Below are 26,884 nucleotides of genomic sequence, written 5' to 3'. Positions count from 1 at the left end.
TTTGGAAGTAGCGTCCAGAATTTGTCCAGAATTTTTTCATGTCCGGAATTTGTCCAGCTCAAATTATCTGAATTTTTACTATGTCCGGAATTTGTCCAGGTTTATCCGTCCGGAATTTGTCCAAAATTTTATACTGGACAAATTCTGGATATATTCTGGACAAAGTCCGGATATGTCAAAATTTTAGGTATCAAATTTGTAGCAGAAAATAGACATTTTCCGGACAATTTCTGGACATGCCAGATTTATTCTGGACAATTTCCGGACATTTTCGTAGACATTTTCTGGACATTTATTTTTTATAGGGCAATATATCATTTCATAAGTTATAGATCGGTCTAGGCATTTAAGAATTATCGTAAAACTCGGGACAGGAAAACAAATTATAATAAAAAAATTCTATTACAATTCTTAAAGCTGTAATATCAACGTTGCTAAAATCTATTCGATTTTAAATTAAACAAAATTATATACGTTCCACCATGATAATCAATGATATCTAGTGAAATAGCTATTACTGCTATTTACTTATCCAACGAATATCAATTTGGAGTTGATCAATATTTGGTTGATGTTTTCGTAAAACAATTAATCTTTGTCCCGTGATCCTTGGCTGAATCTGAAGTCAGGTGATATGATATTTTTGGTCATACGCCTAATAGAAAAAAAACCTGATTTTTCAGCCCAATTTCTAATAAACATTCATCTACATGCTGCTTTTGATTTTGGTATATTCACTTTCTTTCTCCCAAGGGTTTCCTCTCTCCTAAGGACGGAATTTCTCCAAAAATCAGAAGAAAGTGAGAAACTCTAAAGACACCTCCTACTAATAAAAAACTCAAAATAGCATCAGTTATTAGCCGAAACACAAAGAAAAACAGTCGTAAAAAGAAAAGAGGGCATTTTGCGTCTTATTATTCTCGAAATAACTAATAAAAAAATTCTAGCTTCCTAAACAAACCAAAATAAAAGCAATAAACTTCTTAAATTCCTTTCTCTCTTTTTAAACCTATTTCGTTGTGTGCTTATACTACGATATCGTTCTGATTAATCAAAATCCTGGTTATTTTAAAAATTCCGTCAAAAAAGCCACGAACAAGTTACACAAGAAATCTAAATTTGGAAAATTTAGAATGGTTTTTTTTTTTACACAGCATATTCTTTATTCCTTTCCTTATTTAAGAATAGTGCTGTGTAAAGAAAAAAGTATGTACAGAAATAGTATCTTTTTGTTTGACAATTAAAACTTCCTTGTTACAGCTGCGTCTCGAAGAATGTCGTAATTATGAATCACATGACTTTAAGGTTCTTCCTGTGATTTGTTCTGGAGAGTTTGCTTCGGTTCATGCTGCGTATTGGAAAAACACTCAATCAAAATTTGCGATTAAGAAATTTGACAAGATTTCTACGGAAAAAGAAATTATAAATGAGGTTTGCACAAATTACAAATTTTTTTATTATTTTATAAAATTTGCAAACTCAAAATTCTTTATTCATTTTCTAGATTAATTTAATGAAAATGGTTGATTTTCATCCAAATATAATTAAATTCTGTGGAATTATAAAAGGTAAATAATTATGCAAAAAAATGTATAAATATATCATAATGCTATTTGCGCTTACGTACCTTCTTATTCTTTTAGATGAAACGAATTATTCGCTTGTTCTTGAATATGCGGATAGTGGAACATTAGGAAAATATTTAATGGAAAATGCTACAACTATTAAATGGGAAAGTCAATTGAAATTTGCTAAAGAAATTGCGAGTGGAGTCTTATGTTTACATGATAATGAAATTATACATCGAGATCTTGTAAGTCTTATAGTTATTTATCAACCACTTTTCGAGCGGACACTTATTTTATAATTATTTTTATATAAATATTAAATATTTCTTTATTTAGCATCCCAATAATATCTTAGTACATCAGCACACAATAAAAATAACTGATTTTGGACGCTCATGTTTACAAGGATCAGCTTGCGATACTAAAGCATACGGCGTAATTCCTTATATGGATCCACAAATACTTGATCCAGAAATTCCGTATAATTTAACTAAAAAATCAGACATATATAGTCTAGGAGTATTATTCTGGCAATTAACGAGTTGTTCGTCACCTTTCAATTTTGAAACGAGAAAAGATTATATTGCTATCACTTTAGCCATTCTTAACGGTGTACGAGAAAAATCTATTCCAAACACAAATGTTAAATTTATTGAACTTTATCAAAGTAAGTACAAAAATATGGCTATAATTTTTTATTTTTTTTAAGACTCTTTTTTATTGTAATCTAATTTTGATTTATTTATTTAAATAGAATGTTGGAAAAATGAACCGGATGAAAGACCTGAGATTAATCAAGTAATTTCAGAACTTAATGATGTAAATCCTGAAATCAATTTTAATTTTCAAGTAAATGAATTAACTGAAGAATTAAAAAATGAAGACGGATTTTCGGATTGTGATTTGTCAAATTATTAAATTTATTTTATATTTATTTCTATTTCATTTTTTCTTTTTTTTTTCCTCTTTTGAATTTTGATATTAAATAAATATTGGACAAATTTAATTAAAAATACTATAAATACAGAATTAATTCTGTTTAAAATACATATTACACTCACGTGATTACTCTTAGGTATAACGATCGTCAGAAGTCCAAAAGTCACATGTATTGCTAATTATTTTTCCCCGTGTTTTCCTAGAAATTTGAATATTTAATGTTAGTAACTTGTCAAATTCCGTTAAATTGGATTGTTCCTAGAAATTTCATTATTTCACAGCGGTACTACTGATACTACTCCCGTAGTACACGTGATCTGTTTTATCATTTACAGTATTTCTTCATTTTCCCGTTAAAAAAATTCATAAATTCGAATAATGTAATAAATATCGTTATTAAAATAATCTTAAGCTTTAATATTAATTGGTAATTATTTTATTAGACTCAGAATATGAATATAGAATTTACTTTTATTAGATTTTTTTTCGATGCATGGATGTATGGTACCCATATTAGAATTAATATAAAACTGGATATTATACATTCAAATATACAACTTTCCATTTTTGAAATTGAAAAGCAAGAACTAGACAGAATTATAAAGTCGCATGTTGTAAGAATTAATGTTATAATTTTGTGCTATTTTAAAGGATAATCATTTATCGGAAGCCGTGAAAATCATGACACAACATGATCATTTGTTGATGATCAAACTAATTTAATTAATTTAAAATTTACGCAAATTTTCTTTTACTGATTGAATTAGGAATTGGTCATCCCGATTTTTTATTAAAAAAGAAATATGAATTTTGGGGGATTTTTTTTTTCTTATAAAAAGGCAAATAACTGTTATCCGATAATTAAGTATATTCTATCCAACAATTAAAAAAAAAAACTTTTAAATATTTATTAAGTCATCTTCACAAAGAATCATGAACCAAAGTTTTATTTTTGTAATTATTTTATTGACTACGCTTTTTACGGTGAATACAAGAGCTACTATATTTAATCAATGTCCGGAAACGTCAACACTACTTCCACTTAATGTAACAATTGCACCTGACCCTCTCGCTGCTGGAAGCTTTGGTAGCTTTAGCATCTCCGGAACACTAAATAATGATATTACCTCAAATACTCAACTTGTAATTATGTTTTCTGATACTAACCAAGCTCCCCTAGTTCCCCTTTATATTCAAAATTTTCAAGATACGAGTGGACAACAGATTAATGTAAATGTACAAGTTCCGACGCCAGTAAATTTCCCTACAGATTACTGTATTGCAGTTGTTGTCGGAAATCCGAACAATTCACCAGATCAATCATTTGATGCCTACGGATGTGCATATGCAACTTATGGTCAAATGACTGAAATGAATTCTATTATTAGCGCTGTAGAAGATTCGTATCCTGTCGCAGATCAGAATTTGTATTATTAAATAATTTATTATGAATTTGAAGTAATGGCAGATTTCATTATTTATTTATTTAATATTTATTTTCTTTTTAATTGTACTGGTAAAAGCTTATTTTCTTTAGTAATCATGGGCTAAGTTGCGTATAGCGAGTATATACAAATATCTATAATTTTACCTATAATGTACTTTTAACAAAATTAATAAAAATAAACTGAAGTTATTTGCTGTAAATATATTTATAGTATATCGTATGTACTAAATGATATCATATTATAAAGTCATGTGCCAGAGTATTTTGAATGGTGGAAAAGTTGTACGGAAATTCTAATATACGAGTAGAATTTTTTAATACAATTTACAAATAGAATTAAATCAAATATTGATTTATATTCAGAAATTTTGGAACTTCGTCATTGATATTTGATGAATTAATTAAAAAGGTACTTTAATTTATGGAACAAATTCCAATTCTATTGTTAAAAAAAATTGTAATGAAAAAATGACAAAAAAATTTTTTCAGATGATACGCAATCGAACATGTAATGTAAACACGTGCACTAATAATTAGCAAATGGGTGTAAAATAATTGTCTGAAGAGAAGCGAAGGAAAATATATTTCTGAATAATTTGTGGTCACGAGTGTTTCTCCGTCCACTCACGTGGTCGTCAACTAATAAAATCGTAAATTTTGGTTTTATATTTTTTTTCCAGACTTATACTTCACAAAACGTATTCTTTTATGGCTACTAAGTATCTTTTTGAATAAAGCATTTTGCTTACTGTATATGGGAATTCGCATCATAATAAATAGTTATTGGATGGGGAAAAATCGAAGACCGGTATCCCCCAATCCCCATCCAATCAATAACTGAGATCATTAGGAAGTAAAATCCCGCATATTCCTAATCGACTGAACAATAACTATTTATTAATGTATAAGAAAGTAACGAAATTATTGGAGAGTATCCGATTTTTTTATTTATAGCACTGTTAATAAAATCAGGTTATCAATTATATTTTGTAAAGAGTACAAAATATCTCAAATTAAAAAAAGAATTCATTATTTTACTTTTATGCAACGGATTACATTATTGTGATTTGGTGATGATAAAACTAATAAAAGGATTTAGTACCAATAATTACTTTTTAATATAAAATAATAAAATAAAGTAAAATAGAAAAAATTATAAAGTAGAAATGACATGGAACATGTATTACCACATGATAAATTTATTTAATGAATTTCAAAATCTCTTTGTCCGCAGATTTTGGTAATAGAACCTTTTATAAACTTTTAATTATACTATCAACTTGTATAGAAATTCTTAGAATGTTGATAAATCTCGTTAACCATGTATGGTTAAGATTAAATCTTTTGTCAACCAATATTAATTGAACTTACGTATTTGTGTTATTATGAGATATTAAGAGAAGGTCATTTGATTTTATTTAAACTATTTTTAGCAACTATCTTTCATGTTCCGCAGTCAAAAAATATATTTTTTTTATTATGATCAACAACAATTACAAAGATTTAATGTTAACAATAACAATTTTCTTTAACGCCTAAAATCATTCAACAATTAAAAATGATTAACATTCATATCAACTAAATATTACTACAATTATTCGCAATAACCTAGTTTCTTATATATATACACATAAGGTCATCGTTAGAACAACAAGCATTCCAAACCAAAAAAAAAAAATATTACAATTTTACTAAAATCCGAATTTTAATAATGATGGATAATAATAATTTATTAACAAAATTATCCCAAAGTTTACTTGAAATTTTGAATGACAATGAATATTGTGATGTTAACGTTGAAGCTGGAAGTAATTTAGGGGAACCAAAAACATTCCGTGCTCATATGGTTATATTAAATTATCGTTCTCCCTATTTGAGAAGATTGTTATCAAAAAATAAAAAGAAAGACGACGAGAATTTTGCACGCATTTCAATTCCAACTATTCAAGCTGATACGTTTCAAATAATTTTAAGGTAAGAAATATTATATAAATTATTATTATTGAGATTTATATGTTTATAAATATTTATTTTTTTTATCTTAGATATATTTATGGAGGAACTCTTTCTTTAAAGGAATTTGATATTTCAAGTATTGTTGATATTTTGATTACTGCCGATAAATTAGATCTACAGGAATTAATCTCCCATATACAATTCTTTCTGATTGAAAATACTGAGAGTTGGATAAAAAATAATTTTGATTTAATATGCCGAACGAGTTTTGAAAGTGATTCGTTCCTAGAACTACAAAGGTTATGCGCCAGTTTATTCGATTCAGATAAGATATTTAACATGTTAGATCTTTCTTCAATTCCAGAAAAAATATTGATTTCAATGATACAAAATAGTAATCTTAAAATGAGTCAAATGCAAATATGGAATTATGTGCTTAAATGGGGATTTTCTCGAAATCCTGGACTACCTTGTAATCCTGCAGACTTTTCAAAGGACCATTTTGTTACTTTAAAAGACACGTTACAACAATTTATTCCTTTTATTGGGTTCTGTAGCTTATCTTCTAAAGAGTTTATGGATAATGTTTTTCCTTATAGAAATATTCTTCCCGAAGATTTATTAACGAATTTGTTAAATACCTATGTTAAATCAGAAACTTGTTATAATAATGAGCCATATGGTAAATCGGAACCATGTAAAAATATTGAATCGAGTGGTAGTAAATCAGAAAACTACAAAAATATAGAGTCGACAAAAACTTGTAATCAAATTGAGTCAAACAGTGAGTCAGAAACCTACAAAAATATTGAATCAAGTGGATCAAATGGAAATTCAGAAAATTGTAACCAAATTGAGTTAAGTAATGACCCAGAAACTTGTAAAAGTATTGGATCAGATGATAAATCAGTAACTTGTAATGATATTGAGTCAAGTGATTATAAATCGGTAACCCGTAAAAGTACATCAAAAACTTGTATAGAGGTTGACTCAAACATTATTACACCCCAGCAAGCTGATTTAATTTCAAAATGGATTGATAGAAAAGATATTTCCAATAACCAAAATTCTACATATGAATTCAAATTAATTCTTCGTGGAACTCGCGATGGATTTTCGACTAATAAATTTCATGAAATCTGTGACGACCAGCCCCGTACCGTAACAATTATGAAAGTAAAGGATACAAATGAAATCCTTGGAGGATATAATCCGATTAAATGGGACCCTGACGAGGATGATGATGATTATTATTATTATGACGACGATGATGATGATGATGAGGATATCAAAAATAATTTTATATTCTCTTTTAAATGTGATAAAAATAATATTAATTACATTTTAAGTCGGGTAATAGATAAAAAATGCCCTACACTTAATACTCCTTCTACCGCCGCATACTTTTGTGAGGACCTCGTTATGTGGGGAAAAGATTTTTATGATCAAAGTTATTGTAAACAAACTTCTTATGAAAAACCAATCAGAGAAACTGAAAAAGAATTTTCTATAGAAGAATATGAAGTATTTGAAATTATAAAATTAACTTAAATTTAATAATTTTATAATATCATTTTAAACAAAAAATATTATTTTTTGATATTTGAATAATTCATATATTTTTATATTTTTAAACATTTACTGTATACTATATATTATAATATATTATGTCAATATTTTATTATTTATAATAAATAAATAAAATTATAAGCGTTATTTAAAAAGTAAGCTGATTTCTTAATGGCCGCAATTGTGTAATCGAATAATCGATCGGCATGACGCCAATAAATAACATATCTGCGCATGTGACTGGCATGTGAATATAAATAATAACAAATTAAGTTTAATTCAAAGCATTCGTTCTTTTTTTTTTAAAAAGAAAAACAAAAAGTATCATCCGTTTATACGGTATAATGGATGATAATAAATTTTTACCAAAATTATCACAAAATTTGCTTGAACTTTTAGATGACGATGAATTTTATGATGTAACAATTGAAGTTGGTAGTGACCCATACGTAAAAATATTTCGTGCTCATATGAATATATTAAATTATCGTTCTCCTTATTTTCGTAAAATTTTATCTGATAAAAATAAAAGTCATGGAACTTTGACACATATTAAATTATCAGATGTTTTACCTGAAATTTTTCAAATAATTTTAAGGTAATAAAGAATTCAAAATAATGAAATAAATAGTATTTTAAATTATAACAATTACTGAAAAAAATAATTTTTTTTTAGGTATATTTATGGTGGAAAACTTTTTTCTGATGAATATACTAATTTTTCAGTTTTCTTTAAAACCTTGGTTGCTGCTAGCGAATTTGACCTTCAAGAATTGGTAAATCATTTACAATCCTTTTTAATTCGAAAACATACATCTTGGATAGTAAAAAATTTTAGCTTGTTATTTCAAACAAGTTTAGAAAATAATTCCTTATTAGAACTTCAAAATTATTGTAACGATCTTATAACAAATAAACCAGATAAGATATTCAATTCAAATAATTTTTCTTCGATTCCGGAAAATATTTTGATTTCTCTTATTCAAAATAATAATCTTAAAACGAATGAAGTTCAAATTTGGAATCATGTTCTTAAATGGGGACTCGATCAAAATCCAGGACTTCCTTCTGATCCTGAAAGCTTTTCTGAGGATGATTTTAATACATTAAAAAATACTTTACAACAATGTATTCCTTTAATTAAGTTCGATAATTTTAGTTCAAAAGAATTTTTAGATAATGTATTTCCTTATAGAGAAATTCTACCCGAGGCATTATTTATTGATTTAATAAAACTTTTTTTGGATCACGATCATAAACCAACTGATCAACCAGAACCGGAGGAGACTAAAGAGATTGAACCCGAAGTTCAGACATTTGAAAAGATTGAAACTCAGTCGACAAGTACAAGTAATATTCCGAATATTAAACCACGGATATTTGGGTCAGCCAATATTACAAATATTGTTTCAAACATTATTACATTAGAACATGCTAGATTAATCTTGAGATGGATTAATGGATTAGATCTTAATGCTTCATATGAATTTAAATTAATTTTTCATGGATCTCATAACGCATACAATAGCAATAAATTTCGTAAAGCCTGCGAAAATCAAGCTCGCACTGTAACTATTATTAAAGTGAGGGGCAGTAACGAAATTCTTGGAGGATATAATCCAATTGAATGGAAAACTGGTGGTAAATATACAGCTGCTTACGATAGTTTTATATTCTCTTTTGATAAAAATAAAAGTGTCGAGAATCATAATGTTTTGAGTCGTGTAAGGGATACAAATTTTGCCATATCTAACCACGCTAGTCGCGGTCCATCATTTGGAGAGAGTGATCTTATTTTGCGTGGAAAAGATGGTTTTAAAAATAGTATTTGCAAAAAAGCTTCATATGATAAACCGATCAGAAATAGTGATGATAAATTTTCTGTAGAAGAATTTGAAGTATTTCAAATTACTAAGAAATTTTCCTTTGTTTGATCATTTTAATCATTATTATTTATGTAAACGGGTTCTTTCAATAAACATATAGTTATTCTTTATGTTGATTTAAATTAAGAATTTAATATTAACATTTTAAATTCTCTTAGATTATTGAATAATGTCTAAATTGTTATTAATATTTGTGTGAAGAATGCACTTGATATCTCATAAGCAAACCGTCATACACATCTATATTGATTCATTTATTTATACAAATCGATTAATATAAAGAACTTTTGCTTTTAATTGTATACAGTAACAAGCTAACATAATTTGTAATCATCGACGGGATGTTGAAAATGAGTATCATAAGTATCATAATGACATTTAATGAACATACTATACCCATTTTTGGACATTAAAATTTGTATATTGTTACCTGTTACGTAAAAAAGAAAAAAAATTCAAATATATTTAAAGGATTATTGCTGATATAATGTATACTTATAGATTTGTATATGATAAAGTTTAATAGTTTTTAATATGTAATACACTAATACTACTATATATAATAATTACCAAGTGGAATTAATTTCTGGTAATAAGAATATAAAAGAAAATGTAATAAATACAGCGACGCATGCCCTGCATTAGCTGTACGATAATATGATATTGTACGGTATTTAGTTAACCAATATAAATACAGCACATAAACATCTATAATAAATAAAAAATTTTATGGTTTGTTTATTTCTTGGTTTTAGGAAATAATAAAATATTCTAATTATGTAAGAAAATTTTAGGATTAATTGATTTGGTTAAAAAAATTTTTTCTTTATCTAATTTAAAGCCACAATTAATTACATAATTTATTGGATTTTTCTAAAATTATCATTTTTTTTAAGTCATTTTCGAGTCATTATTATTAGCCCATTTATTTAAAAAAACTATATTGTTACTTTTTTGCATTCCAAATCTTACTTTTTCATAACTGATCAGAATCAAAATGTTTTTTGCAAAAATTCGTAATAGCATTATTAAAAAGCATCAGTTCCATCAATACCGATTTCAAAGTTCTTATTACCACGATTTCTTAGATGATAAGAAATTTCATATTAAATTCAATAAAAATATTAACATAGAGCTCAGAAAACATTGTAGTTCCTTTACATTATTATCCTTTATAAATGAGAATCATGAATATCTTGAGATTCCAAAACACATAATTCTTAAACAACTCATTAACAGTGAAGAACCAGAACTCATTAAATCTGAAATTTATGAAGGTGTTGATTCTTTTCTCCTATTTTGGTTTAATAGTTATAGACTGCTTTGGAAGGATGAATTAATTCTTAAAATGGACCCAGGGCTTGCGAAGTTTACTGAAACAGATGAACTTGACCAAATTAGGTAAAATATGTTAAATTTTTCAAATTTTTGAAAACATAAATTTCTATTTATTAAATTAATATATATCTTATAATATTTAGATCAACAACTGAGTTCTAAAAAGTGCAATTGGTACAAATACTATATTTTTTTTATAATAACTTTACTATGAAATTTAATTAGTATAAGATTGGTCTTTCATTAATATAAATAAAATTATTATAATATAATTTGTCACATATTATTCGTCAAATACTTTGTCACTCTTAATGCAAAAACTCCACATTTAACGGCATAATGCCAGCAAATAGATCACGTGAGTACAATATTTTGGGTAGTTAGAATGTCACTAAAAATTACATGAGTGACTTTTTTCCCTCACTGGTATCAAACCCCTCCGTTTCAATTTTCATAAGTATCCTAAGGAACTTAATAACAATGCGTTTTTTAGGCTAAGTACGCTGGGTAGATCAAAGCCCGGAAGACTGATTCTCAAATATTAACGTTAATGAACATTTTCTAAAAAGAAGGATAGAAGTATCATAACTTACTACCAGAAATCCAAACCAGAACCTACAAAAAGTAAAAAGTAAATATTAGTAAAATGTTTTCTCGAATAAAAAAATAATACGTTGTTCAAAGCGAAAGCTTCCCCTAAAAAATTGATATACCACATTATAAATGTGTCAAAAGCAGAATCATAAAAAATTAAAAAAAAGGAAACAAAAGTTTGTTTCCTAAAGCTAATGGCGAGCTCTCTTCCAAAAACCCTATCCTCTAAATGTTATACCAGAAAACTACGAAACAATAAAAAGAAATGTTAGTACGTCTCTTAAAGTTTATTCTAACCTATCCAAAGAAAACTAGCTTACCATTCAGAATTCTATACCAGAGAAGCTGGAAGTCCGAAACTTGTATATATTTTATAATAAGTTAGTATGCACATCGGCACATCCCATCATAAAAAGTTCTGTCTGGAGAAGTTGCATACCCCTCGTTCCTTCAGTTTCAGTTTTATTTTTATAGTTTGGAACATATTATATAGTTCGGAACATGGCACTTACAAATAAAAAATTTTTTTTTAGAAAAAACAAAATTTATTAAAAAAAATAAAATTCGTTAAAAAAACAAAATTTGTTAAAAAAAAAATTGATTTAAAAATAGTTATATTAACATCATTAAGTTCTGAAATTATTCGATTAATCTCGGGGTTCATGTCTACAACATTCTATTTAAATAAATAAATCACAATTAGATTATAATAAAAAGAGTCTTACTAAAAAAATAAAAATCATATTTTTATACACTTTGATAAAGTTCAATAATTCAAATAGGTCATTATTATATTAAAAAAAAAATAATGGCAGTCACGTGGATATTTAGGTTTTTGCCTCGGTTTCAATAATATACGCACATATAAAATATGTAATTGGAGTTTGTAAAATTATAATCAAATCACTTATATAACTTCAGTGTAAAATTAACAAATATAATTTAGGAAATTATAAATTTATTATTATTAAAACTATTTTTTTTTGTATTATGCGAAAGCTTTCCGTGTCCGTAAGGTTATATTATTATTCTTCTCACTTTCGATGAAACTTGAGTATATATTAAATTATCCAATATTTTACAATATTATTTTAGATAATACATAATAATTAGTATTTTTTTTAGGTACTGTAAAATTTATTTACTGTAAATAGATTTAACTTTTCACAATCTTTGATTTAAATAACGAAAACCAGACGAAAAATTTTTAATTTCGAAATATTTTTTTTTTTTTTTTCCAAAAAATATTAAATGCTATGGACAAGTTAACATAATTTATATTATTTATATTAATGCTTTAATCTCAATTTGTATTTAATCAACCTTTTATTGCAACCCACTTTACTACAATATAAAATAATGTGCATCATCATTTGAAAAAAAATATTTACAACCATAAAAGTATAACTTTTCTTAAAAATGGTTAGATGATTCAAATTGTAAAAATTGATTAACCGTATTTAGTACAATCTGAATATCCGTGATCCGTAGTTACATGTGCTATTACGTTTCACGGAATCATCTTACCACACCACCCTCGGAAAGGTTTGATGTCTAACCGTCACCGTTCACGTGACTGCCCGTTCGCGCTGTTTATGATATTTATCTCAGCGACTGAGTGTCTGATCTCTATTTGTCACCTGCATAATATGTCACCTGCGTTACCATAAACATATAGCCGAGGGCGGTGCGGTAAGATGATCCGTTTCACGTCACACAAGACAAAATATAAATTACCAACAATAAATTTTTTTTTTTCCTTTAAAAAAAAAAAAGATAATAATGGATGATAATAAATTTTTACCAAAATTATCACAAAATTTGCTTGAACTTTTAGATGACGATGAATTTTATAATATAACAATTGAAGTTGGTGGTGACCCATACGTAAAAATATTTCGTGCTCATATGAATATATTAAGTTATCGTTCTCCTTATTTTCGTAAAATTTTATCTGATAAAAATAAAAGTGATGGATCCTTGACACATATTAAATTATCAGATGTTTTACCTGAAATTTTTCAATTAATTTTAAGGTAATAAGAATTCAAAATAATGAAATAAGTATTTTAAATTTTTTAAATTATAACAATTACTAAAAAATTTTTTTTTTTAAAAAAATAATTTCTTTTAGATATATTTATGGTGGAAAACTTTTTTCTGAAGAATATGATTTTTCAGTTTTCTTTAAAACCTTGGTTGCTGCCAGCGAATTTGACCTTCAAGAATTAGTAAATCATTTACAATCCTTTTTAATTCGAAAACATACATCTTGGATAGTAAAAAATTTTAGCTTGATATTTCAAACAAGTTTAGAAAATAATTCCTTATTAGAACTTCAAAATTATTGTAACGATCTTATAACAAATAAACCAGATAAGATATTCAATTCAAATAATTTTTCTTCGATTCCGGAAAATATTTTGATTTCTCTTATTCAAAATAATAATCTTAAAACGAATGAAGTTCAAATTTGGAATCATGTTCTTAAATGGGGACTCGATCAAAATCCAGGACTTCCTTCTGATCCTGAAAGCTTTTCTGAGGATGATTTTAATACATTAAAAAATACTTTACAACAATGTATTCCTTTAATTAAGTTCGATAATTTTAGTTCAAAAGAATTTTTAGAAAATGTATTTCCTTATAGAGAAATTCTACCCGAGGCATTATTTATTGATTTAATAAAACTTTTTTTGGATCACGACCATAAACCAACTGATCAACCAGAACCGGAGGAGATTAAAGAGATTGAACCCGAAGCTCAGACGTTTGAAAGGATTGAAACTCAGTCGACAAGTGCAAATAATATTCCGAATATTGAACCACAGCAGATATTTAATTCAGCCAATATTACAAATATTGTTTCAAACATTATTACATTAGAACATGCTGGATTAATCTTGAGATGGATTAATGGATTAGATCTTAATGCTTCATATGAATTTAAATTAATTTTTCGTAGTTCTCTTAATGGATTCAAATGCAAGAAATTTCATGAATTCTGTGATAGAATACCTTGCACTGTAACTATTATAAAAGTGAAGGACAGTAACGAAATTCTTGGAGGATACAATCCAATTGAATGGAAATCTGGTTGTACCCATGCCGCTGCTTACGATAGTTTTATATTCTCTTTTGATAAAAATAAAAGGGTCGAGAATCATATTTTGAGTCGTGTAAGGAATACAAACTTTGCCATATCTCATAATAGTAATCGCGGCCCATCATTTGGAGAAGGGGATCTTATTTTGCGCGGAAATAAACTATTTAATAATAGTGTTTGTACAAAAGCTTCCTATGATAGACCGATCAGAAATAGTAATAGTAAATTTTCTGTAGAAGAATTAGAAGTATTTCAAATTACTAAGAAATTTTCTTTTTTTTAATCCTCTTAATCATTATTCTCTTTTATATTATGTAAACGGGTTCTTTCAATAAACGTATAATTATTCTTTATGCTGATATAAATTAAGAATTTAATATTAATATTTTAAATTCTCTTAGATTATTGAATAATGTTTAAATTGTTATTGATATTTGCGTGAAGAATGCATTTATTTATACAATCGATTAATATAAAGAACTGTTGCATTTAATTGTACACAGTAACAAGCTAACATCATCATCTGTATATATAACATACACCCTAATTTTTTATAATTTGAAATACTTTATATTCTTCAATAGAAAACGTATCTTCAGTTTTTCTGATTGGGTCTTCATAAGCACTTTTTCTACAATAACTTTCATTATAAAAATCGTTTCCATATAAAGCAAAGTCATAACTGCCAAAATATGGACCGTAATAGCAACTATTCCATATAGCATTATTTTCATTCTTTACACGACTTAAAATATAATTATCAATACTAACACAATTTTTAAAGGAGAATAGAAAACTCTCTCTGGTTTTACCATAACCACTAATAACAGCACTCTATCTATTTGGATTGTATCCTCCAAGAATTTTGTCACTGTCTTTTACTTTAACAATTGTTATAATACGAGGTTGGTTATCATAAATTTCATAAAATTTACTAGTCGCAAACCCATCACGAGATCCACGAAGCATTAATTTAAATTCATCTGAAAAAGCTAAATTGTCCGTAATATTTAATTTATCAATCTATTTTAAAATTAATTCAAAATGTTGAATTGTGATAATTTTTGAATCAATTACTTTTGTATCAATATAGATATTATTACGAGGTTTTGATTTGCTATAACGCCTATAAGGATGTATGCTTAAAGAAGGTTTTTAATAAATCCATGTATAATTCTTTTGGTAAAATTTTTTTATAAGGTAATACTTTATCAGAAAACTCTTGAGAAGTTAAATTATAAAACTAACAAAGGAAATACATTGTTACAACGTATTTTTTAATAAATTAAAATCATTATTGAAAAATTTATAAGATCAGAAGGAAGTTCTGGATTTTGAGCAAAAGTACATGTTCCCAGACCTGAATTTCTCTCATCTGAAGACTATCATTTTGAACAAGTGAAATCAAAACATTATCTGAAATTAAAGAGAAATTAAGCGATTTGAATAAATCTTCTGGTTTCTTTAATATAAGATTATTACTCCAAGAAAGTTAAAATTTTGTTCTATTCAACATTGTTTTTATCACAAAGGATTGTAAATAGTTGTTCAATTCCTGAAGGCTTAATTCGTAGTAACCAAAATTTGAAGATATCAGAAATATCATGTTATTCCAAAGTAAGTTTTCTTCCATAAATATACCTAAAATAAAAAAACGTATGTATGAAAAATTTTCATCGCTTCGGAGGTATTTATTTTATACATGTGACTTCTGACGATCGTTGTCCTTAAGAATAATCACGTGAGATGTAATATATCTACTGTATTTCTTTTTGATTTTCACGGTAAGATTAAAAATTTTAAAAGGTCATATGATTCGTAATTCTGGCTGAAATTATGGCCTACAATTTTTCATTATTATTACAAAGTATTGATTACATAATTATTACTATCTAAATTTTAGTAATTAAGCTGAATAGATTATTTTATAATTTTACATTAAATCTTAGTTTATATTAATTACAATTTTTATAAAAGTCTATATATTAAATATATTATTTGTTATCATTATTTAGACAAAAGGCGTATAGTATATAATATATATGTAGTTTAATCCGGTTTATTTAAATGTAAACAAACAATTCAGTAAATAAAATCGAATAAAAGACCAAGAGATATTTTTTTAAGAAAAATGATAGAAAATAAAAAAAATACAAAAAATGATAACAAAAGAAAATTATATACCTATTTAAGATAAAAAAAGGAATCATCTTATCTTAAAATGTCAAGTACCTTATATATTTTTTTTGGACAATATCATTTTTTTTAAAAAAAAAACAATGAACAATATTTCTTGATATATTCTGCATATGCAAACTCTTGTTAATGATTTTACTTAGGATTAATATTTATTAACCGCCTATTTTTTTTTATCGACATCAACCGGCCTTTTAATAAATAAATATAGTTTTAATTAGTAAAATGTATTTTTGAATTAATAAATAACCAATCGTATGAGTGAATCTTTAATAAGTCTTACATTGAAAAAACTACTTGCCGGTTTTGGCTTGATAGACTTAAAATGTGATTATTTTGAAGGTAAACTCTGTAGTCTAGAGCCTGGTTGATCTTATATGAATAAGGACCCGTCTTAGTTGGATAATGATTACCTTTAACTAAGGTACCATTCGTTGAATTAATCACTACTAGATCATGTAATTTTATATTTTCTTCCTTTCTGTTAACAAAAAATAAATGGGATACATTCCCTTTATCTTTTCTAAAAGTTGCTTTGAGGTTATTAGTAATGACTAATTTCCTGATAATTTCATTTTGTTTCTTATTTTTATATGAAATTGAACCTCTAAATCGTAATTTATGAGTTAAATTAGCTAACGTTTTCAAGGTTGTTGACATTATGATACCTATAAAAAAAAAAGTATGAAGGGAAGTTGTAATTGCAAGATTAGCGGAAACTAGGGCATATTTATAATTATGACAGAGTATTTAATTCAATAATAAAACTTTATTTATTAACAGATACTTACTCGTTTGTAAAATTAACAATGGATTTCTCACATGTAAGTGGCTTAGTGATTGAATTTCCAATTTCGAAATTAAAAAATATATATATATAATTATTATCATTATTGTTAAAAAATCAGAAGAGTGTAAATGGCTTCATGATTGCTGATCTTGATTCTGACTTTGAATGAAAATTTTATTTTAGTCTATATAATAATAGTTTTTACCGCATATCCATTCAATTTAATTCGGTGATTATGATAAATAAAAGCATCTAATCAATAAAGAATGTATTCGTTAGATAAAAAAAAAACATCTAATGCATCATCTTATGACGAGAAATAATCTGTAGGACTGTAGGTTTAATAATGAGTTGAATCAAGGAAATTTATTGTTTTGTATATGATAACAAAAAAAATAATAAGCAATAAAATTTTTTTCTTCGAGCTGATTTCTAAAATGATGTTTAAATGTCGTTCTTGATTCACTATGTGGTACTAACATGACAATATATTTTACAATAAGGGGAGTCAAGATGATGTCACTAGGCGGGTTAAGTCCAATACTTTTGTGGTAGTTTTCAGCAATACTTACAGCAGAATACAATATACGCTTATTATTCATCTCAAATGTAAAATAATAATTCCGACACGTCATGATAATCATTTTCATATTTGTAAATTTAATAATGAACAAAGTTTAGGGAGTGTTTCATGACTTGAAAACAGATAGAACTTTGATTAAATTCTTTAATCATAAAGTATACAAAAATAGTCCATAATTTAATCATATCTGGCAATTGTACCTAGATGATAAAATAACGTGCGTATAAATTTTTATTTGCTTAAAAAAAATTTAATAGTTTTTTGATTTATTGATATACTATCATGAAATATGTATTTAGCAGTTATATTTATTCATTTTAATTTACGTTATAATTTATTGGAAAGTTAATATGCAGCCAGTCAATCATTTTCTAGAAACTTTAAATTTTTTGGTACGTCGCATAAATCAAGTGATCGAAAAAAATTACGTATTTGGACATAAAATAAAAAATTTTAAATTGCACATAGTTTGTTATTATGCAATTATTAATTTCTAATTTAAAGAATTTAAAGTCAAAAATTTAAAATTCGAATATACAAAAAATGAAACTGCATAATCATACATAAAAGTTTTTTTTCTCCATTTGATTAAATTTATTTTTATTTGTAACTTAATGACTTTTACGTAAATATAATCATTTAACAGTTAATATATAATAAATAGAATAAATAAAGAAAATTAAAAGTAACTTGAATAATATTTTTTTTTTAAAAAAAATTATTTATTTACTATTTATTTATTTTTTGCTGCATCTCAAAGCCACACATATTATTTATTGGGAATTCAAAGATTCTAAAATTCGAAAATTGGGGTGAAATATCCCAATATGAAAGTTTTAAAGTGTAACATGATTTGTTATTTTGGTACATAATAAATATTTTTAAGTTTTTTTTTCTCCAAAAAATTCGTACTACCTTTTTTTTTATTTCATAATTTTCTAATCGCAGTACTGTTTTTCTCAACACGTGCTCGCAGCCGCAGTGATATACACAAAGCATAGAATCATTGTACGATTCAACAAATGTTTTGGTTGTAGGATAAAATATTTGTCTAAAATTATTATTTTTTTTTTAAAAAAAAAAATAAATAAAACTTATATTAAAAGAATTTGCGACATTGATAGGCATCCCAAAAAAAAGTTAGAAATAAAATGGAACAAAAAAAATATTTTTTACCTTATGCTTTAGGATAAAATGTTCTAGAAGCATTTTTGGATAAAATAAAATAGGTCTATGGTTCTTGCTTTTTTTTTAAAAAAAAAAAAATAATTATCTGTTATGGTGTTTTTTTTCGTAGTATAAAAAAGCAGTAATTAATAAATCGGTTTGATTGGTTAAATCGCCCGATCACGCTAATTCGAAAATGGATAAGTTTTTTTAAAAAAAGCCTATAACCAGAAAATTTGTACTGCAGCCGTGAGCACGTGTTAAAGTTTAGCATGCCAAATAAAATTAGTACGAATTTTTTTATTCTATAAAGAGAAAAAAAAAATTTTTTAAAATATCTAAATATGGGAGTTTTAAAATACAACATGATTTGTTTTTTTTTTGAACCCAATTTTCGAATTTTAGAATTTTTGAATTCCCAATAATGTGTGTGGCTTTGAGCAACAAAATTAACGAAAAACATTTCAAAAAATAAATTCTTTTTTTTTTTAAAAAAAAATAAATCTTTAAACAAAATATTATTCAAGTTAATTTTCTTTGTACAGTACAATGATCCTTAAATTTGTATTTTATAATCAGTTTGTTATTATACATAATAGTTGTTAGTTATAAATGAAAATAAATTTTATCGAATGGTAAAATGACAAAAAAAAAAAAACTTTTATGTATTAAAGATTACTTGCATATTCGAATATTTTATTAAAATTATAAAAGTACAGGAAATTAATAATCGCATATTTAATAATCTATATGCAATAAATTAAGGTTTAACATTTTTTATTTTATGTCCAATACGTAATTTTTTTTTTATTTTGTGAAAAAATTTTATGAAAACTAGTTTGTTATTTTACATTACGACTTTAAAATTTTTAGTCGTTAGTGCAATTTGTTTCGTTAAATATTTTGTACAACAAATAATATTATGTAATACAATATTATTGTAAACCAATCGAAAGAAATTTTTTGGTTATTTTTGATAGGATTTATTAGTCCGATCACTTAGTTGATTATGCGACGTACCAAAAAATTTAAAGTTTCTCGATCTGAATTTTAAAAAAAAAAGAAAATGATTGACTGGCTGCATATTAACTTTCCAATAAATTATAACGTAAATTAAAATGAATAAATATATCTGTTAAATACATATTTTATAGTATATCAATAAATCAAAAAATTATAAATTTTTTTAGGCATATAAATATGATTATTTTCGCTTATTCCAACTCACGTTCAGTTCTGTGACTTATATCAAGAGAACTAATGTATGTTATTTACCTTGCGTTTTATGCTTTACATTATAAAGGAGTAACGTAAATTAGTAATGTTATGTTTTTACTGTACGTTACTCTACCTATCTAGGTACACATTTCCAGATATGATTAAATCATGGACCATTTTATATTCTTTATGATTGAAAGAATTTAATCAAAGTTTTATCTGTTTTTTCAAGTTGTTATTATTTAACTTGGTTCAAATTTGCAAATATGAAAATGATTATCATGGTGCGTTGGAATTATTGTACAGTATTTTGCATTTGAGATGAATAAACATATATGTATATACATATTGTTACTACTGTAAACATTGCTAAATATTAAGATTTATATTTTAATAAATCAATTTGAGAAAAATTTCTTACGAAAACTTTTTTTGTCAATGAAATGATTTTTTTGACAATGAAAAAAAAAAATTTTGACAATAGAAAAATAAAATTTTTTTAAATTGTTCTTCTTCATAAGATGATGCATTAGATGTTTTTATTTATCATAATTACCAAATTAAATTAATAATTTATTATCATATATGAATTAAAATAAAATTTTCATTTAAAACCCAAATCAAGATCAGCCATCACGAAGCCATTTTAATTTTTTAACAATAATGATAATTAATTACTGAAATAGTAGTACGTTTAACTAAGCCACTCTAATAATCTATTTGAGCTATTAATAATCAATAATTAAACCTATTAGTAATTTAATAAATAAGTATTCTTTCAAAAAATATCTGTTAACTATTGGATAATATTTAAGTTCTTATCGAATATATCATAGTTATGAAAATGATTCAATTTCTGCTCATTTTTCAATTACAATATTTCATCAAATCAAAATGATTATGATTAATATAGTTAGATCATTAATTGTCCGTAGCGTTAGTGAAAGACATTTTATTGTACTGCATTAGACGATTTTGTGTTAACCCACTCAATTTTCCTTCCCACGTCACATATTGGCCCCTGCGTTTTCTTTTTGTTGATTATATAACTCCTTTTTTTGTAACACTGATGATTTTGTAAAAATATTATTATTTAATATTCAATTACAGTATTGCCAGATATGCAATTTCGTTAAATTTCGCCCGAACATATAATGCTAAAAAAGTCAATCTTAAACGAATTGACAATTAAATAATTAATAAGTATCTTTTTTTTTTTAGTAATTTGGAAGTAATTTGGAGTTGGTTGATAATTACTATAAGCCATTTGTTGATATTTAAATATAATAATATAATAAAAAGTTATCAAAATTCATGTAAAAGTGGAATCTGACGCGCGTAAAATGTAAAGTTGTTTTTTCAATAATAAAGGTATAATTATTTTAGCATATTATTTTTCCTTGGGTTTTTTTACATATATCATTTGATTTTTATTATATATAATGAGCTATTCCTTTCTCTAGTATTATGTAGTTTTCTCACAATTGTGCGATTTTTGCTTAAATTTAACCATTAATTACCTGATACCCCCCGAAAAATAGTGCCGATTTTAGACGGATCGGCAATTAAGTAGTTCGGAATAGAGGTTGGAAGACCGAAAAAACCTTAACCGATTAATAATCGATTAACCAGCTACCATAATCGAATAATAATCGATTAATTAATCGGTTAATTAATTGGTTAATTAGCCGATTAATATATAATAAATTTTACAATTTTAACCTGCCATTAACATTTTGCGTACTATCACATAACATAATTAATGTCCGAAATAATTACAAAAAATATTTATAAATATCGTTAAAAATAAAAATAAAAACAGAGAAATTTTGTAAAATATTTAATAAAAAAATACTATACATCTCCTGCCTTTACCAGCATTAGGATGGAACTTGGGCAGAATAATTAAGAATATGAATGTAACTCCGCCCAAAATGCCATCCTAATTCTGGTAAAGGAGTGGTAAAGGCGATGATCGCCAAGGCGATGTTTAAGCAATACCTTTTGATTTTTTGTTTGCTGCTGCTGACTAGTGACTACTAGTTGTTGATTCAAAAAATGACGACCTTTTAGAAATTGTAGGAGATGCAAGCTTTGGCGACACAGATAAAAATTCTTCAATACTTTCAACATTCCTATAGTCACGATTGATATTCATAAAAATCATCATTTAGTTAGTTATCATCCATGTTAAATAGCCACTTTTAATAAAGTTTTGTTTAAATAAATCAATTTAAATTTTTTTATATTTTTTACATAAATCTATATAACTAATAAAAAAATAAATACAGTATCTGTTTCTGCATTTTTAACCGATTTAATTAATCGATTAATTAATCGATTAACCTTAATTGGGTAAAAAATTTTTTCAATCTTTTTTAAGGTAATGTTTCATTACTTTCTTTTTGTGACTCGGTTCAGACCCACTGAAATGATTTAGTTTTGTACGTTTCATTAAAAAAAAAAGATCGAAAAAAAATAAAAAAAATTTTAAAAAAAATTCCGATTAAGGTAAAATTTTATTAACTGAAATTGGATTACATGTAGTTGATTGGAATGCGAACGGATCGAATAGTTTTTTGACCATAAATAGATCCAGGCGGAGGCATGTCATGTCACGGGTTTTAACTATATGGCATGGGATTTCAAGTTACACAATTCAAATTATTTATACGGAGACTAATCCAAACGTCAGACAAATTTTTTTAGTTATTATAGATAGATTTCAAACAAGTTTAGAAAATAATAATTCTTTATCAGTACTTCAAAATTATTGTAACGATCTTATAACAAATAAACCAGATAAGATAGTATTCAATTCAAATAATTTTTCTTCGATTCCGGAAAATATTTTGGTTTCTCTTATTCAAAATAATCATAATCTTAAAATGAATGAAGTTCAAATTTGGAATCATGTTCTTAAATGGGGGCTCGATCAAAATCCAGGACTTCCTTCTGATCCTGAAAGCTTTACTGAGAATGATTTTAGTACATTAAAAATACTTTACAACAATGTATTTCTTTAATTAAGTTCGATAATTTTAGTTTAAAAGAATTTTTAGACAATGTAGTTCCTTATAGAGAAATTCTATCTGAGACATTTAGTAAAACTTTTTTTGGATCACGATCATAAACAAATTGATCAATCAGAACCGGAGAAGACTAAAGAGATTGAACCCGAAGCTCAGGCATTTGAAAAGATTTTCAGTCGACAAGTACAAGTAATATTCCAAATATTGAGCCACAGATATTTACAGTAGGTTAGCTAATATTACAAATATTGTTTCAAACATTATTACATTAGAACAATCTTGAGATGGATTAATGGATTACTAGATCTTTAAAATGCTTCATATGAATTTAAATTAATTTTTCATGGATCTCTTAACGCATTTAATAGCAATAAATTTCGTAAAGCCTGCAATAATCAAGCTCGCACCGTAACTATTATTAAAGTAAGGAATAGTAACGAAATTCTTGAAGGATATAGTAATCCAATTGAATGGAAAACTGGTGGTATCTATGTCGCTACTTACGATAGTTTCATATTCTCTTTCGATAATAAAAGTGTCGAGAATCATATTTTGAGTCGTGTAAGGAATACAAATTTTACCATATCTCATCATAGTAGTTGTGGCCTATCATTTGAAGAAGGGGATCTTATTTTACGCGGAAGTAAACTATTTAATAATAGTGTTTGTACAAAAGCTTCCTATGATAGACCGATCAGAAATAGTAATAGTAAATTTTCTGTAGAAGAATTAGAAGTATTTCAAAATTACTAAGAAATTTTCTTTTTTTTAATCCTCTTAATCATTATTCTCTTTTATAAATAATTATCATTTATGTAATCGGGTTCTTTCAATAAACATATAATTATTCTTTATGTTGATTTAAATTAAGAATTAATATTAACATTTAAAATTCTCTTAGATTTATTGAACAATGTCTAAATTGTGAATCTTGTATAGTTCAATTAGTTCATGTATAAACCCACTTGTGCTTATACTCACAACTTTTCATCAGGAGCTCTATCTGCTGGAGAGATTGTACTCACTTGTATATAATTAACCTTTATACTATAATTACCCAAGAGACATTGTTAATAGCCCTGAGTCAACGCAACAAACCGCCATACACATCTATTGATTCATTTATTTATACAATCGATTAATATAAAGAACTGTTGCATTTAATCGTATAACAGTAACAAGCTAACATCATCATCTGTAATCATCGACGGGACGTTGAGTATCATAAGTATCATAATGACATTTAATGAACAATATATATCCATTCGGACATTTGTATATCTAAAATTTGTATATTGTTACGTAAAAAAGAAAAAAATTTTAAATAATTTAAAGGATTATTGCTAATATAATACATATTTATAGCTTTATATTTTGTAAATTATAAACAATAAATGATAAAGTTTAATAGTTTAATATGTAAAAAATATAAAAGAAAATATTTACTATTTATTAATAAATCGCATTAGCTGTACGATAATATGGTTACAATACATTTCGGCGAAGCTATTTCACCGAAGGGATATTTCACCGAAGGGACGTTTCGCCGAAAGGACGTTTTGCCGAAAGTGCATTTTATCGAATCCATTTCACCGAATCGTCCATTTCGACGAATTCCGATCCATTTCGCCGAAATGGTAGCGATTAACATTAAACAAAAATATTCATCGCGCAACGAAATTTTTTTTTCCAGGATATTTTTAACTAACATTCAAGTAATTGATATTAATTGATAAGAATTAAATAACTTTTATTTTCCTGAAAATATTTATTCACGAAAAAGTAAGTAAAAAAAAGGTTATTACTGCAATATATTATAAACAAGCCGAACGAGATAAATTTAATAAAAATCAGCTAATTCAAATTTTTCTAGGAACACTTCTTTATGTATTTAGTATAAATATTTCGGGGAAACGCCCTTTTGCCGAAATATCCCTTCGGTGAAATATCCCTTCGGCGAAATGGCTTCGGCGAAATGGGTTTCGGTGAAATGGACTTCGGCGAATAGCCCGGATACCCGATAATATAGATATTGTATAGTTTAGTTAACTCATATAAATACAACACATAAACATCCATAAAAATACTTACAACAAACCAATGATAGGTTTGATAATAATATAGAAATTTTATGGTTTGTTTATTTCTTGGTTTAGGAAATAATAAAACTAAAATATTCTAATTATGTAAGATAATGATTTGATTTAAAAAATTTTTTCTTTATCTAATTTAAAGCCACAATTAATTACATAATTGATTTTTCTAAAATTGTCATTTTTTTTAAGTCATTTTGAGTCATTATTATTAGCCCATTTATTTAAAAAACTATATTATTACTTTTTTGCATTCTAAATTTTACTTTTTTATAACTGATCAGAATCAAAATGTTTTTTGCAAAAATTCGTAATAGCATTATTAAAAAGCATCAGTTTCATCAGTACCGATTTCAAAGTTCTTATATCCGCGATTTCTTAGATGATAAGAAAGTTTATATTAAATTCAATAAAAATATTCACATAGAGGCATAGAGCTCAGACAACATTGTAGTTCCTCTGCATTACTATCCTTTATAAATAATAATCATGAATATCTTGAAATTCCAAAACACATAATTCTTAAACAACTCGTTAACAAAGGTGAACCAGAATTCATTGAATCTGTAAATTTTGGAGATGTTGATTCTTTTGACCTAGAATGGGATTGTAGTTATAGACTGTTTTGGAAGGATAAATTAATTCTTAAAGCGGAACCAAGGACTGAGTTTATTGCAACAGATGAACTTGATCAGCTTAGGTAAGATATGTTAAAATTTTCAAATTTAAAATTTCTATTTATTAAACTAATACTATATATCTTAAAATATATCATCAACTGAGTTCTAAAAAAGTGCAATTGGTACAAATACTATATTTTTTTTATCATAACTTCATCACAAATTTTTCAGGGTATTCAATATTGCACAAATAGTTAAATTTCTAAAATTTATGCAATATAATTAACAATATTATATGTATAATTCTTTGTACAAATTTATATAAAAATTAACCCATTTTTTTACAATATATTGTATGGAAAATACATTATATATATTAAATATACACAAAATATTGCATATTTTTTACATATAAAAAAATTTCCTGATGTTTACTATGAAATTTAATTTGGTCTTTCATTATTAATATAAATAAAATTATTTTAATATAAATTATTCGTCAAATACTTTGTCACTCTTAATGCTAAAACGCCGCATTTAATGGCATAATGCCAGTGAAAAGACCACGTGAGTGCATAGTATGTCAAATCCCTCCGTTTTTCAATTTTCATAAGTATCCTAAGGAACTTAAAAACAAAAATCTTATTCGACACGCCCTTAGAGACATTTTTCAGGATACGCTGGATAGTTCAAAGCCCGGAATCTAAATCCAAACCCAGAACCTAAAAATACGTTCAAGCGAAACCTTTCCCTAAAAAAATTGATATACCAATTAGCAGAAT

General features: G+C 26.0%; 10 protein-coding genes across 10 annotated transcripts; 8 read left to right on the top strand and 2 right to left on the bottom strand.

Annotated features, from left to right (window-relative positions):
• Window positions 1-1,133: 1,133 nt before the first annotated feature.
• On the top strand, window positions 1,134-2,486 carry OCT59_021005 (uncharacterized protein; the record flags this gene model as incomplete). The annotated part of the gene is made up of 6 exons (XM_066149559.1): window positions 1,134-1,136; window positions 1,261-1,431; window positions 1,505-1,568; window positions 1,644-1,813; window positions 1,905-2,235; window positions 2,323-2,486. The coding sequence occupies 6 exons, from the start codon at window positions 1,134-1,136 to the stop codon at window positions 2,484-2,486; spliced, it is 903 nt and encodes a 300-aa protein (XP_065990452.1).
• Window positions 2,487-3,440: 954 nt separating this feature from the next.
• OCT59_021004 (uncharacterized protein) lies at window positions 3,441-3,944 on the top strand (the record flags this gene model as incomplete). The annotated part of the gene is made up of 1 exon (XM_025331440.1): window positions 3,441-3,944. One exon carries the CDS (start codon window positions 3,441-3,443, stop codon window positions 3,942-3,944), a length of 504 nt encoding a protein of 167 aa, XP_025187869.1.
• A 1,721-nt stretch (window positions 3,945-5,665) lies between these two features.
• On the top strand, window positions 5,666-7,461 carry OCT59_021003 (uncharacterized protein; the record flags this gene model as incomplete). Its single annotated transcript, XM_066149558.1, has 2 exons — window positions 5,666-5,928; window positions 6,000-7,461. 2 exons carry the CDS (start codon window positions 5,666-5,668, stop codon window positions 7,459-7,461), a joined length of 1,725 nt encoding a protein of 574 aa, XP_065990451.1.
• A 362-nt stretch (window positions 7,462-7,823) lies between these two features.
• OCT59_021002 (uncharacterized protein) lies at window positions 7,824-9,491 on the top strand (the record flags this gene model as incomplete). The annotated part of the gene is made up of 2 exons (XM_066149557.1): window positions 7,824-8,077; window positions 8,156-9,491. The coding sequence occupies 2 exons, from the start codon at window positions 7,824-7,826 to the stop codon at window positions 9,411-9,413; spliced, it is 1,512 nt and encodes a 503-aa protein (XP_065990450.1). The 3' UTR covers window positions 9,414-9,491.
• Window positions 9,492-10,362: 871 nt separating this feature from the next.
• OCT59_021001 (uncharacterized protein) lies at window positions 10,363-10,865 on the top strand (the record flags this gene model as incomplete). The annotated part of the gene is made up of 2 exons (XM_066149556.1): window positions 10,363-10,766; window positions 10,847-10,865. 2 exons carry the CDS (start codon window positions 10,363-10,365, stop codon window positions 10,863-10,865), a joined length of 423 nt encoding a protein of 140 aa, XP_065990449.1.
• Window positions 10,866-13,079: 2,214 nt separating this feature from the next.
• Window positions 13,080-14,686, top strand: OCT59_021000 (uncharacterized protein; the record flags this gene model as incomplete). Its single annotated transcript, XM_066149555.1, has 2 exons — window positions 13,080-13,333; window positions 13,432-14,686. The coding sequence occupies 2 exons, from the start codon at window positions 13,080-13,082 to the stop codon at window positions 14,684-14,686; spliced, it is 1,509 nt and encodes a 502-aa protein (XP_065990448.1).
• A 260-nt stretch (window positions 14,687-14,946) lies between these two features.
• Window positions 14,947-15,372, bottom strand: OCT59_020999 (uncharacterized protein; the record flags this gene model as incomplete). The annotated part of the gene is made up of 2 exons (XM_066149554.1): window positions 14,947-15,138; window positions 15,286-15,372. The coding sequence occupies 2 exons, from the start codon at window positions 15,370-15,372 to the stop codon at window positions 14,947-14,949; spliced, it is 279 nt and encodes a 92-aa protein (XP_065990447.1).
• Window positions 15,373-16,878: 1,506 nt separating this feature from the next.
• On the bottom strand, window positions 16,879-17,259 carry OCT59_020998 (uncharacterized protein; the record flags this gene model as incomplete). The annotated part of the gene is made up of 1 exon (XM_066149553.1): window positions 16,879-17,259. The coding sequence occupies one exon, from the start codon at window positions 17,257-17,259 to the stop codon at window positions 16,879-16,881; it is 381 nt and encodes a 126-aa protein (XP_065990446.1).
• Window positions 17,260-23,245: 5,986 nt separating this feature from the next.
• Window positions 23,246-24,142, top strand: OCT59_020997 (uncharacterized protein; the record flags this gene model as incomplete). Its single annotated transcript, XM_066149551.1, has 3 exons — window positions 23,246-23,371; window positions 23,429-23,613; window positions 23,758-24,142. 3 exons carry the CDS (start codon window positions 23,246-23,248, stop codon window positions 24,140-24,142), a joined length of 696 nt encoding a protein of 231 aa, XP_065990445.1.
• A 1,631-nt stretch (window positions 24,143-25,773) lies between these two features.
• On the top strand, window positions 25,774-26,186 carry OCT59_020996 (uncharacterized protein; the record flags this gene model as incomplete). Its single annotated transcript, XM_066149550.1, has 2 exons — window positions 25,774-25,826; window positions 25,910-26,186. The coding sequence occupies 2 exons, from the start codon at window positions 25,774-25,776 to the stop codon at window positions 26,184-26,186; spliced, it is 330 nt and encodes a 109-aa protein (XP_065990444.1).
• Between the last annotated feature and the right edge of the window lie 698 nt (window positions 26,187-26,884).

The sequence above is a fragment of the Rhizophagus irregularis genome, chromosome 3 (genome assembly GCF_026210795.1).
Source record: "Rhizophagus irregularis chromosome 3, complete sequence".
Classification (NCBI taxonomy): domain Eukaryota; kingdom Fungi; phylum Glomeromycota; class Glomeromycetes; order Glomerales; family Glomeraceae; genus Rhizophagus; species Rhizophagus irregularis.
The sequence above is the reverse complement of the archived record's forward strand: the minus strand, read 5'-3'. Positions and strand labels throughout refer to the sequence as shown.